We start from the raw sequence: 14,134 nt of genomic DNA, 5'->3' as shown, positions 1-14,134 counted from the left end.
AGCGGGAAGCTAGCTGGAGAAGAAAAGGTGAGGATTTCAGGTGACCTAAGTACTCTGCTGTGAAAAATTAAAACTTTTGTCCTAGCCTCCAGTTCATAGTGTCCCAGTTAAGGTAACTGAGTTCATAAAACTGGAAGTTACCAATTGCACAAGTCAGCTGAGTCTTAGGAGAGATCATATGCTGTCTAGGAACACCAGTGGCAGGCAGGCAAGCCACTAAATCATCTTCTAAGTTTAAAACATGATATGCATAACTACTCACTGAGGTAGTGCTCGGGTGAAATCTCCAAACAGAAGGATTAAGACTTTGATGTGACATTCTTAAACATAAACCTCTGCAAGCATTGAAATGCCATGTCTTAGGGCACTTGGTAATGTTCTGATCAGTTCCTTGGCATCATACAGCTTACAGCTCTTCGTCTTCTAGCCAGGTCTTGTTTGGCACCAAAGATGTCTGACAATCTTAGTGTTTATGTAGTATTGTATAATAAACTGTCTTGTTCAGATTTTGCACTCCTGTATTTCACTGTAAGAGTCTCAATTCTCACTCTGAAAAAATCAGAACATATCTTAACTTGTAAAAACATATAATAATAGGAAAACTCTTAGGAGAATAATAGTTTCTTATTTTTGCTTACACAGGCTCTAATATATTCTGTTAAATGGAATTTACACAGTGTGATTTGAATGTTTTTTTGATATAGTTTACATTTTTGAGGGAAAAATAACTACTTGATCAGCTTTAGCTTTTTGTTGGTCAATGTAAGTTTGACATTGTATTTGGTGTTTTTATTAAAATTCTGTTGCTACATGACTTTTTTTTTTTCCCCCTCTTAATGCCACAGCAATCTAAGAAATAGAGGAAGCTCACTTTGTGATATTGCTATACTCGTAGTTGACATCATGCATGGTTTGGAGCCACAGACAATTGAATCAATAAATCTGTTGAAATCGAAGAAATGCCCCTTTATAGTAGCTCTCAACAAGGTAAGATAGCTTTTTACTCTAATAGTGTGTTTTTCTACTCTAATAGTGTATATGACGTCTGACAATTTTCTGTTTTCATCCATGAACTTGAATTGTTTGTGTAAAGTCTGAAGCAGTGGTTCTTAGATCCTCTCTGTTGCATTTTTCATGTCCTTGATACCCCAGTGGCTTTACAGGAGCTTTGCAGAACAATCTTATCAGTTCTTCTCAGAGTCCTTACTGATAAGTTTCTTTACCTTATGTAACTTCCATATATGGTTCACACTTCTGGAAGTTGTACTTCAGTTGTGTTTTTTTTCTTGCACCTACTTATTTGTGTGCATTTTCTGATAAAATTGAAAGACAAGCTTCATGTTGAAAAGTCTTTATTTTAGCTACTGATACTTGTTAGTTTGACTTGAAGACAAGCTGGCTTTTAAGCTCATGGAACAGTAATGTTGATCACTGGTGGGAAGTATTTCAGGCTCTGCAATATTAGATGGTAAAGCCAGTTATTTTCAGCCTTGTTTTTAGAAATCCTGTGCATGAGAAATTATGCTGGCTGTTTGTGATGACTTATATGAGTTATAATAAGGAAATTACTCATGTCCAATGACTTTGGATGCTGTCTGACGTGCTGACAGAGAACTTACAGAAGGGTATTCATGTGCAGTGTAAAAATTGCAGTATAATTTAAAAAAAGAAATGAGCATTAAGATTGAAGGTTGTTGGAACTGAGGCGGCCATTATCTCATTGCTGAAAACAGCTGCTTTTTTAAAAAAACTATTGGATGGAGAGGTTTCAAGGCCTACAGTGAGCCTGAGATTAAATAGCCAAAAGTTCTTGCATTTCAAGTTATAGTTCTATCATTTGACCAGGTTACAATCCATTTTCTAAAGATGTAGTTTTGATTTGTACAGCAAATGTAATAGTTTCTTGGACTAAGTCTGTCTTGCTTTGAAAACTTACTTAGGGAAGTATTTCTGAAGTATGCAGTTGTGTCTCTTGAACAACCCCCCTGTGATCCCTTCTCTGTAGCAACATGGGAAGGGGTCCAAATTCACCAGTAAGTTTTAAAAGTTCTTTGTAAAACTAGTATGGTCTCTTTTCAGAAAAAAACCAAAACAAAACATTCGTGGGTTTTTTTTTTGTGTATATGAAGCTATACGTGGGTCTCTCTCCTGAATGTTTTACCTTAAACTTGATGTAATTAATGTAAATAAACTTTTCCCATATGAACCTAGATTATTAGAGCTTGAATCTTTAGATCCTGAAGTAGTATTGCTATCATGAAATACTGTCTGACATTGGGTAAATATATAAACAGAGATAAATATAGCAGCTAAAGCAAATAAAAAGATTTAATTTGATTACTGGAGCAAATAGATGGCTAGCTATGTTGGCTGGTAAAGTATTTCTCACAGATGATGTGACATAAGCATAAAGATGCCCTTTAGTAAGCTGCATAAGATGACATATTACTGTTTTTTCAAGATTGATAGGTTATATGACTGGAAAAAAAGTCCAGATACAGATGTAGCTGTCACCTTAAAGAAGCAGAAAAAGAATACGAAAGATGAATTTGAAGAACGTGCAAAAGCTATCATAGTGGAATTTGCGAAACAGGTAGGCTGGAATATTCAAGGTTCTTTGGTTAACAAAAGTGATAGTAAAGGTGGTGGGTGGGTGGTGTGGTTTGTGTGTGTGGGTTTTTGTTTTGGGTTTGGTGGTTTTTATTTTTTTTCTTTCCACAAAACAACTTGGAATATCAAGAAGACTGCATCTCTTCCGACACATTGGTGTTTACCTCTCATAAACCAAACTTTGTTGTTGGTAAATCTCTCTTAACTGCTCCATCTTTAGAGTGCTAGTTTGGAGAAAAGGAGCAGCTAGTTGCTGTGCGTGGTCAATGGAGTCGTGAATAGCAGATTAAGTTTTCTGTCCCTATTCTTTCTCTCTTTGGGAATCGCCTGAGAGAATCCCATCTGTCTCTTGTTCCCTTGGACGCTGGCAGCGCATGAATCACATCAGTTCTGGGAACTTCTGTTGGCGACATACAATGCTGTCTAGAAGCTAGATGTGGTAATTAGCTTTGCAGAGTTATCCCATACTGCTTCCAAGTGTGGGTTGAGGCTTCATGTTCCATAGTATACTGTCAGTAATAATGTGGTTTTTTTAAATTGGGTTTTAAAAAATGCAATAGTGATTGACTGGAGTTGAATGTTACTGTTAATACTGATGTGTATGTATATTTTTCCCTATATAACTATTAATCCTGATTCCAGGGCTTGAACGCTGCCTTGTTTTATGAGAATAAGGATCCCCGCACTTTTGTTTCTCTTGTACCTACCTCTGCTCACACAGGGGATGGCATGGGAAGTCTGATAGCTCTTCTCGTTGAGCTAACGCAAACTATGCTGACCAAGAGACTGGCTGAGTGTCAGGAGCTGAGAGCTCAAGTCATGGAGGTAATTCAGCAGCTGTTCTTTGAAATTAATCTAGAAATTTCTCCCTTCCCTGCCCCCTTCTTCCTGGTAAAAAAAAGGTGTGTTTGAAGTGCTTAAATAGGGAGTAACTTTTTTCCCCTTTCATTCAGGTTAAAGCACTGCCAGGCATGGGCACTACCATAGATGTTATTTTGATTAATGGACGCCTGAAAGAAGGAGATACCATTATTGTTCCTGGGGTAGAAGGTCCTATAGTAACTCAGATTAGAGGTCTTCTGCTGCCGCCTCCTATGAAGGAGCTACGAGTTAAGGTATGGAAACTGGTTAGTGTATTGACATTTAGAGAAGATTTAGAACCAGAAAAAAAAAGTCAAGTTTTAGAAAAGATGAGAATGTAGTAGAGTGCAGTTATATTAGCAGTATCTAAGGATGACATAAAGGGGAAGACAGTGCACATCTAGTGTTTTGTGAATGTATTTGTATATACCTATTGGTGTGTCTGTTATAACAGTGGCAAAGAAAAGGATCAAGGAGTTGCCTTGCAGTGAGGATTAAGATGTGTATGCTTTAATAAGGGATTCAAGCACGTGGCTACGTGTGAGAGGGAGATACCCATCTTAAATGGAAATTGGAGTGTACTAGTACAGTGACTTCTGAGTTAAAGTATATATTATTAGTAAAAGTGGTTTTTTAATAACAAAAATCATACACACTTAAATTTGAGAAAAGTGAACAAGTGAGTTTCTAGGAGTAGTTGGTGAGTGGTGATGACCAAGACCTCTGCAGAATCTGCAGCCTTTTGTCATTTTCAAGAACTGTTGGAGGTTTTGCTGCCCTAGTCTTAATAGACTGGGGAGAGACACTGAATTTGAGATCCTGCCTGTATTCCTTTCCATGAAAGGAGGAGGAGAGCCACAGAAACCAAAGGCTATTAATACATACATTAATATTAATACATACAATTCAAAGATGATGAAAAGAGCTGCTCTGATTTTTCCTGTTTAAAAGGGAAGGAATAAGTGTCTGCACAGATTTTGCTTAAGGCAAAGAAAACATACAGATAACCTCGGTGAATGTAATAGGACAGGCCTTATAGGTTTGGTTTAGAGGTGGAAAACTAGTATTGGGGTCCTAATCCAAGGCTATAACAATTGTGGTGTGCTTCATTTCATTGGAGAACTGTGTCCCTGCAGGCCACTGTAGTCCTTAGTGTTTAATCTAGTTCCTTCCTGCAAACTTAGATACTCCTGTGAAGTAGCACTAATAATTGCTGGGGCCTGGGTTGACGTTGGCATTCTCTCTCTGCCACGGTGATCCTCTGTTGTGAGACCATTGTGGCCTCAGAGGTGCTGAAGGATGCAGTATTGATGCTGAGGTGGAATCTGAGCAAGAGCTTCTTGGCCTGCTTTAAATAGGAAGACAGGAGCCACTCTTTCCACTTGTGTGTATGGCAGTCTAATCAGCTGTGGGGTAGGACAGGTGCCTTGGAGAATCTAAGTCAGGCTTCCTGCTCTGGAGCGCAGCTTTACAGTAGTGACTTGATAATGGTTAGAGAGTGGCAAAAGGACAATTGACATTTATGCTTAGGTTATGTTCTCTGCTTTGTTGGAAGCTGTTGCATGTATTCTGGTACTGTGAGGAATGAATTGAAAGCATTTCTGTTTATTTGCTTCCCTTTACTTAAAGCAGAAGATAAACTGGTGTGTGAAACTCTTATGAGACTGAAGGTTTTTTTTGTGGGACTGAATAGCAGTGTAACAGATCACAGGTTCCCATCAACAAGATCTTCAGATGAGTTTCTGCACTTTGGTGGGAGATGGAGTATAGGGTACCAGCACCACGATGAAGAACACTGGATTTGGGAACCTTTAGCTGGGGAAGTGCTTTGAGGGGAGCTGTTTTTTTTTTTTTTTTTGAAGCGGTCAATGAGGATACATTTCAATTCAGCCTGTCCATGGGCAATTGTCATCCTTGAAATAAGACCCAAATTTTGGAGTGGAGAGCTAAAGAACAGAGGCTTGCAGGAACAAAGTGCTTACTGAGGAAGGAAGCTGCCTTGCCGTTTCAAGAAAAGGGTGGGATATCTCCTAAACAAAAGAAATGAAGAAACAAACCAGAAAAATCCCTCCAACGTTGATTTAAAGATCTTCAGGAAATAACTGCTTCTGTGATGCCTTAGAGCCATGCCCTGAGTGGGGAGAGATCTTCAAGGTTCCCCTGTGTAGGGAGGAGCACCTGGGAAGTGGAGCATGGAACGACATCCATGAGAAGGCCGGGTGGGAGGCCTCCAGTGGGAGAATGAGACACATTCCTTCCTGCACAGAGCCTTGGGCTGTATCAGCTAAGCTTTAGTGCTTTAGTTGAGCTGTCGGCATCTTCCCCTTACTTCCCTATGGGGCTGAATTTGTGGTTTTCTCTTTAGTGAGCAGCTGCCTATCACTGCTTGCTCTTTTCTAGTATATATTCCTTTTTGGCTGCCGCCTCTGTTTTTAGATGATTCCCCCTGCCCCTCTTGGTGGGGGTGGAGGGGCTATCTGAAGGGAGAGCAGCATGCAGACTGAAACATGCAAAGGCAAAGCAGAGAAGATCACCGATGAAGGATGGGAGCTGCTGGACTTCACTGTCATGCTCTCTGCTGTCCTTGCTGGTGGCAAGTTCTTTAGCTGCTCAGCGCTACTTTGTGTTGCTGTGTAGCATCTACGTGAACTCTTTGCTAGTGTGTGTTCTCCTTTTCAGAACCAGTACGAAAAGCACAAAGAGGTCGTTGCTGCTCAAGGTGTGAAGATTCTTGGGAAAGATTTGGAAAAAACACTGGCTGGTTTGCCATTGCTTGTAGCTCATAAAGAGGATGAAGTCCCAGTCCTCAAGGTGAGATGGCTAATGTTGCAATAAGACACTTAAACCGAGGGTAACTGAGTTCTCTGGTGATGAAGCTCATTCAAATCTTGAGAGCTCGGTATGCAAGTAACCTGCTTTTTTTGGTTGCATTTTAAGAACCGTTACAATAACACGCTGTAGCCTTGTGTCCTTGTGAAGCATTAGTGTGGTGATGTTTTTATTTTATTATCTTGGTCCTTAGCTTTTCCCTGATATTTTGCTGGGGTGTCTCTGCTGGTAGAATAAGGTTTGAAAACAAGTATCATAGCATAGTTTGACTATATGTTAATTACTGATTTGGTATTTGTAGTAATTTATGCATATATTTAAATTATATTTAAAATAAATTCTATTAGGCAAATATCTGCTAGTGGAGTTCTTCAAACTATCATAATTGCCAGGCTGATTTAAGACTTCTGTAGTAAATTTCTGTTGTGACTTACACTTTAAAAATGGCAGAGGAAAGAACGTAGCTATCTTAAAACCAAAATTGAGATGAGATGCTCCTGTTCTCCGAAGCCAGGAAGTTAGTTTAAAAAAGAAACTCACATGTTGATAGTTTACTTTTAACCATAGTTTTACTTTAGCCTTCTGTCTACTTATCTTTCTCTCTAAAGGGAGATTACTCTTTCAGGTCCTCCAAATACAGACCTTGTTGCTGGGTACATATGAGTATGTATGTACGTAGTAGATATGTGAGGGCTTAAAGTAAATGGCAACACTCATTCATCTGTCAGAGGAAAAGACTGAGTGTTTGGGTTTAAAAGGCATGGGCTCTGAAAAAAACGGTTTTTTAACTTCTCTGAAAGCAGCAAAATAGCCTTGCTGCTCTTGCATCCTCTGTTTTGTGCCTAGGCCTAAAGAGCATTCAGAATCCTTTCCAGCTCACGGGTTTAGGAGCGTCTGCTCTTATTGTTGATCCTCAGTTAGGCAGCCAAAGATACTGCCACAGACTGAGGGGGGTGTGTTCACTCAGCCTTGCCAGTAGAAACTTGCAGTGCTGGGGAGAGCAATGCGTAGTCTGCAGAGAAATGTTACTAACTCCCAAGATGGGCACCTGCTCTGTGTTATATGATCACCTTCTTGCAAAATCCTCAAGTCTAGTTCAGTTCAGACTTTTCTAATGCCAGAAACAAGCAGCAGTGTTATCACAGGGCTGCGTATGACCTATACGGCAAGTCTGTAAGTTGGTACCTATCAGTATGGCTGTCATGTACTTCCAGCAGCTCATGAACAGAAAGACTTTGTACCCTGAGGCATAAATAGCAATAGAACTAAAACTTGCTTTTTTCTCTCCTTTTTTTTCTCTAAAGGATGAACTAATACATGAACTGAAGCAAACACTGAATGCAATCAAATTAGAAGAGAAAGGTGTTTATGTCCAGGCTTCTACTTTAGGCTCTTTAGAAGCATTACTTGAATTTCTTAAAACATCAGAAGTGCCAGTAAGTACTTCTGTGCTGTATCTGAAGTTGTTGTTTCTATGTTTTAGTTGGTAACTGTTTCCTTTCGACTCAGAAAAATTAGTGACTGATTTATGTGGCTTTCCCTTTCAACAGTATTCAGGAATTAATATAGGTCCTGTCCATAAAAAAGACGTTATGAAGGCATCAGTTATGTTGGAGCATGACCCACAGTAAGTAACTTCTTTGCTTTACTATGTTGAGAAATGTGCGGTGGTGTTTCAGGAAGGGCCCCTCCTTAGCTCTGGTTCTATGCTCTGTCTAGTAAACTGACTTATTTTTACTTACAGATACGCAGTCATTCTAGCATTTGATGTGAGGATTGAACGTGATGCACAGGAAATGGCTGATAGTTTAGGAGTTCGGATTTTTAGTGCTGAAATAATTTATCACTTATTTGATGCCTTCACAAAATATAGACAAGACTACAAAAAACAGAAACAAGAGGAATTCAAGTAAGTAAGACCAATCCTATTCTCGATGCTTCCCAAATAACAGTGTCTCTTAATTGTTTTATTATAGATGAAATTGCATTTAACTTCTTGTTTCCATATTATTATTTAGCATGTAGTTCTGATGGAGAGGAAGGAAAGGAGGAAGAGGATAGGACAGTAACTCCAGTCTAATTGTTTACATCTGGGATTAGGCTTAGTAGAGTGAGAGTTGTGAAGCAGTTACAAGATTTAGCTAAAACTATCACGTAATATGGAGCGTTCTTATTAACATTTGCTTTGTATACTTGGCTTCTGTTCCTAGTTTGACAGATGGGTTAGTCTTGCAGAGTTAAGAAAACAAAACTAAAGGGATTTGGATTCTATTGTTTCATGTTTATGCAATTCCAGTGTACAAGGCTTAATTCTGACTGCAGTAACATGCATATGCAATCATTTAAGAATTTATAGGGACCCAAAATTAATTTTTGGAATCTGTGTCATTGGCTCATCCTCAGTAAAGTAGGGACAGACAAAATAAATGAAAGTGCATTTCATTTCATATTGATCCCAATTTGAGTTTGTATACCTCAGCATTTAAACGTATTTGTTCACTTTACAAACAAAAAAACTTGAATTTTTGGCATCCCTGTGATGGGTTGAGGCAATAGTATTTCTATTCCTGTGCTCTCCTGAGACTACAATTACACTGTGAAATTACTATTCCTTTGGTCTTGGTCTTAGTTGACTGCCCAAGCCAGTCAAAATAAAATCCGTGCCAGCGATGCTTGATTATTGTTCCCTGTAGTTCTTGAAGATCAAGTATTGACTAGAATTAGCAAGATTGGAAAAGAGTTTTTTGCTGCTTGATTTCTCCCCAAGTGACACTCCTAGAAGAAACGCCCAAGAAGTGTGGGAGAAGGCAGGACTGTTGATGTTGTGTGCACTGTTCCAGCATCTATTTCTAACCGCCTTTTCTTTGTCATCTTCCAGGCATATAGCAGTATTTCCTTGCAAGATGAAAATACTCCCTCAGTTCATTTTCAACTCTCGTGACCCAATAGTGATGGGTGTAGTGGTGGAGGCCGGCCAGGTGAAGCAGGGGACTCCCATGTGTGTACCTAGCAAAAACGTAAGTAAGCGCCTCTTCCCAGCGGACGTTTGATCCTCCCGGTAGTTCCTGGGACGATGCACCAGGAAACGCTTGCGTGCCTTTCCCCAGCGTACAGAGTTTTGGTAGGAGATGAGATTCAGACTTTTAGATCGGGTCTCTCTCCCGGTGATCAGCCATCTTACCGTTCTCCGCTGGAACAGAGTTGCGTCCCGTAGCGGGGCGCAGGCCTCCTGAGTGCCGCAGGGCCCTGCCAGGAAGCATGGCTAGAGGGTCTCTGCCAGTCAACCACCCTCCTTCCCCCGCTGCAGTTTCTGTATTGTGATCTAAAGTAACGAGCAAAATTGTCGTTCCTGGTAGCTAATAAGGGGGGAAGTCAACTCCTGACATTTTAAGGGATAACAAACTGATACCCCAGGTGAACTACGGATGGGTTGATGCCACTGCCCTTTTCAGTACGACGTGCTTACGGTGCAGTATGTTTTGCTTTGCCGGTTCTGAGGTGGCTGCTGCACTAGTGCAGTACTTCATATGAGCAAGTCTGTATATACAAACAGGAATTTAGAGAAGGGTGTGTGCACGGAGGTTTTGTGGATGTGTATTACAGCTTCTTCATTGTATTGCAGTTTGTTGAAATTGGAATAGTTACAAGTATTGAAATAAACCATAAACCAGTGGAGGTTGCGAAAAAAGGCCAAGAAGTATGTGTTAAAATAGAACCTATTCCTGGTGAATCACCTAAAATGTACGGACGACATTTTGAAGCAACAGATATCCTCGTCAGTAAGGTAAAAGCAATCTGCGTTTTTGGAGAGGGCTTATGACATAGTGGCAGCTTGCTTGAAGTGCAAATGTTGCATGAAGCCTGAAAAACATACACTAGAAACCTTCCATGAGAGACTAACAGACACTTGAAATGGTTTGTGTGTGGCATTGTTCAGCTGAGTTTCTCTGTAGCCTTGTTTTGAGGTTTGTAGTAGTGCCCCTCGAGAGGACCGAAGGAATGATGTACTGCAGCTAAAAATACCTTGCAGCTTACTGCACCTGAGCGGGTAAAATGGTAAATGAGCTATTTGCATACTGTTGTGTGTAGCTGGTGCTCAGAGCAGCTTAGCAGTCCCCCATGGCACTACAGCGCGGTTGTGTTTGCCTAGTTTTGAAATTGTGCGATAAATAGCACTACTCTCGTTGCTCTGATTCTGGAACCCTGGGCTGAGATGAGGAGGTGATCCCTTGCTCAGTTTTCTGCTGTCACAAGCCAAGCCACAGCCCTCCATGCTCCTAACTGCTTCAGTTACCATGTCCTAAGACACCCCCTGCCACACACGCGCTGGGGGCATGTACCCACAAATGGGGGGCAAGTAGCCACAGGGGCTTTTCAGATGGAGATGTAGGGCCTGTGACAGGGACTGGGAGGTGGTGCTGTGCTGTGGGTCCTGGGGGAAGCAGGAGATCCTCTCCGGTCCCAGGTTCTTGCCGTACCGCCCAAGGTGCGAGATGGTCTGTGCTGCTGCGGTCTCTGAAGACCAGGTAAGGGATGTGAGGAGAAAGGAAGGGAAACGAATGGGATGGGTCATGCAGCAGATCAGGAGCAAAACTGGGATTAGAACGAGCTTTCCTGCTGCGCAAACCGATGCCCTTTCTTCAGATTAATTGCTTCCAACGCGCTAAAAGCTGCCTTTATTAATATGCATGTTTCTGATGGGTTTGTCTTGTGTGTTACAGATCAGTCGTCAGTCCATCGATGCTCTGAAGGACTGGTTCAGGGATGAAATGCAGAAGTCTGACTGGCAGCTTATAGTAGAGCTGAAGAAAGTGTTTGAAATCATCTAGATAACTTTTTACAGCAATGGGGAGGCAGGAATAAACGCACTATTCCTGTTCTAAAAATTACCAACAAAGTCGTATATTGAAGACAGTGTTGGATATATGTTTGGGAGGAAAATATGTGGATAAAATGTTTTCCATGAGAAACCAAGAAATTTACACTGGTTTGACAGTGGTCAATTTACATGTTCCCATGGTTCCAATGTGCCTGTTCACCTCTCCTACTACCCTTCCTAATACTGGCTGCTGTTTTAAAGTTTGCCCTTCCTTCTCTTACACCTTCCTTCTACCCTTTTCCCTCCCTCTCTCCAAAATAAAATAAAATAAATTGAATTTTTATTACAGAACTAAAGCTCTTTCACTTTTATACTGATGAGATCAGTACTGCAGTATTTGATTAACCAAGCTTCTGCAGACTTTGTGATTCTTGGGACATTTTTGATGTAAGAAGTACTTCTTTATTTATGCATACCTCTTCCTTTGACTCTTTTCCAACATTCTTCTGCTTTGTGCCTATAGAAATTTTTTTAAATAGAAAATTAGGCAATTGGATATTTCTGTATTTGCTTTGTGTGAAACCATGATGTAAAGCATAGTTGGCCGCCTTTTACTGCTTGTACAGTTCATCAAAGTCGACCTGTAATCATTATAACGCAGAGCTGCAAATAAAGGAGATGGACATAGTAGCCCGTTTGTTTTACAGTTTGCTTCAATAAACAAAGTTTCACTTCATGGGCTGTGACATACGTGGAAATGCCAGGGAGAGGCTTGCCTCTCTGTGCTCGGCAATGTAATGGAGGCGCATTCCAAAGGTGTTTCTTCCCCTGGCTTCACTTCCCCTGGCGGAGTGCGCGCTGGTGATCTCGGTGGCTGGCGTCTCGTACCGTGTTCCCGAAGCACCGGAGTTGCAGGGCAGGTGTTTAGCAAGTCACAATGCCCAGAGCGGCTCTGCTGGGAGGAGGTTAGAGGTGGCATCTCTTCTCCAGCTGCTGCTCGGAGTTGCGGTAAGCACCTGCCAAATGGTTGTCTGCGAGCGAGCGGCGACTTTGGATGCGGCATCAAAGCTGTTGAGTCATCTGACACCGTGGGACCGCGCCAGCTCAAAAGGCGTTTGGTTGATGTCTGTGATGACCAGAAGTCAGTCTGTAATCCCAGCACCTTCCCACCCCTCCTTCCCCCGTGGTTCCCTGCTTAGGGTGACAGCTTGAGGTACCCCTGATCAGGTAGTCTCTGTGTAACTTACAGCTCATGTTGAGAGGAGCTAAACACTTTTCAAAAGCACAAGCTGAAACAAAATTGATGTAGCTGAGATTTTTAGCATTTAAAATATTTACAAGGATTTAACTTGCAATAAGCAGTTTGATCAGATTTCTTCTGTCACTTGGGTTACTTTTTTTGTTGGAAAAACCTGAATTTTATCATTGGGGTTGTACAGATTCCGTTACAAAGGAACATTTAATAACTTACCTCCTTTGGCAATGGAATCTAACTTACTGGATTTTTTGGTTTTGGTTTGTTAGACTTTAAACTTGCCATTGAAAAGGACCTTTTCAGTATGGTTGGTGCATGGTGCAAATTCACATCACTGGGCGCGTCGATGGTTTAGAATAGAATGGTCACAGTGAGGAGACTGCATTTAATTGTTATGATTTTCTTTTGCAAACTATGCAATCATGAAAACTACACTAATAAAAGAAGTTCTTAACTTAAGAACCCAGATGTCAAACATTGTGGTCTTGATGTATTCTTGATTGTTTCCTTGAATATGGAAGGGTGTTCTTCCCACAGGTAAAAACTCTGGGAAAGGGATGATGCTGTTTTTGCAGGTTGCTGTCGTGGAACTTATCTACTTCCTTAAAGCCTTGTAATGAAGGTATAACTGTTGAATATAATATTTAAGGGCTTGAAGCAGGGATCACTAAGGGAGAATGAAAACATAATTACAAATAGCCTTACTCAGTTAAGTAATGCTTTGAGTATTTTATTTTTTTAAAGATGCTAGTTTCAAGTATGTCTTGAGCAGCACTCTCAAAACCAGAGCTGTGTACCTGAAACATAATTGGTAAAATACTTGCTTGAATTTCAGCAAATATATTCCTTTGTGTGAACACTTAGCATGCCTGTTTTCTTAAATGGGGAAAGAAAGGAAAAGGCAGGTTCAAAAGCAGCAACTAAAGGGGCTCTGAAAGACCCAAACTAGAAACCAGTGGAAGCCTAGACAACTTGATTCAGATAAGGTCCCTCTCTCTGTAGTTATCTACTACAAATAGATGCAGTTATATAGACAGATATCTAACAAGCTAACTTGAGCTGGAAAAATCAGTCTTATGACAGACGGGTTGAGGTTGGAAGGCACCTCTTGCAGCCACCAAGGGGGTGGTGTGTGTTTAAAAGGAATGTTTTGTACCAGTTAGTGCCCATTGTCTCGTGCCCTTTCACTTGATGCCACAGAGGAGGGTGTGCTTCTGTCTTCCTTATTCCCCCATCAGGTGTTTATACACATGGGTAAGATCCCCCCAGCCTTCTCCAGGCTGAACAGTCCCAGCTCTCTCAGCCTCTCCTTATATTTATGAGAGAAGCTCCACATCCTTAAGCAACTTTGTGGCCCTGTGTTGGAGTTGCTCTGTATGTCCATGTCCCTCTTGTACTGAGGAGCCCAGAACTGGACCCAGCACTCCAGGTGCGTCTCACCAGCGCTGAGCAGAGGGGAACAATCTCCATTGACTTGCTGGTGATGTTCTTCCTCATGCAGCCTGGGAGGCTGTTGGCTGCCTTTGCTGTGAGGGAGTCTTGCTGACTCAAGCAACCCACAGGGCATTATCTGCAGAGCTGCTTTCTAGCCAGTTGGCCACCAGTGCCTGGGTTGGTTCCTCCCTGGGTGCAGAACTTTGCCCTTCTCCTCGCTGAACTTGACGAGGTTCCCACCAGCCCATTTCTGCAGCCTGTTGGGCTCTAGATGCAGCACAGCCCTCTGCCACATCAGCCAATCTTGTGTCATCGGCTAACTTGCC

General features: G+C 41.4%; 1 protein-coding gene across 1 annotated transcript in view; it reads left to right on the top strand.

Annotated features, from left to right (window-relative positions):
- Window positions 1–11,809, top strand: part of EIF5B (eukaryotic translation initiation factor 5B) — a 38,074-nt gene extending 26,265 nt beyond the window's left edge. Inside the window, exons 14-24 of the mRNA XM_050915162.1 lie at window positions 846–987; window positions 2,462–2,593; window positions 3,253–3,435; window positions 3,564–3,725; window positions 6,151–6,282; window positions 7,605–7,736; window positions 7,851–7,927; window positions 8,045–8,209; window positions 9,179–9,317; window positions 9,923–10,084; window positions 11,022–11,809. Coding sequence (XP_050771119.1) covers window positions 846–987; window positions 2,462–2,593; window positions 3,253–3,435; window positions 3,564–3,725; window positions 6,151–6,282; window positions 7,605–7,736; window positions 7,851–7,927; window positions 8,045–8,209; window positions 9,179–9,317; window positions 9,923–10,084; window positions 11,022–11,129 — 1,534 coding nt within the window. The 3' untranslated portion in view covers window positions 11,130–11,809. The remainder of the gene's footprint in view (window positions 1–845; window positions 988–2,461; window positions 2,594–3,252; window positions 3,436–3,563; window positions 3,726–6,150; window positions 6,283–7,604; window positions 7,737–7,850; window positions 7,928–8,044; window positions 8,210–9,178; window positions 9,318–9,922; window positions 10,085–11,021) is intronic.
- The last annotated feature ends 2,325 nt before the right edge of the window (window positions 11,810–14,134 follow it).

This window comes from Gymnogyps californianus, chromosome 1 (genome assembly GCF_018139145.2).
Source record: "Gymnogyps californianus isolate 813 chromosome 1, ASM1813914v2, whole genome shotgun sequence".
Taxonomy (NCBI): domain Eukaryota; kingdom Metazoa; phylum Chordata; class Aves; order Accipitriformes; family Cathartidae; genus Gymnogyps; species Gymnogyps californianus.
The sequence above is the reverse complement of the archived record's forward strand: the minus strand, read 5'-3'. Positions and strand labels throughout refer to the sequence as shown.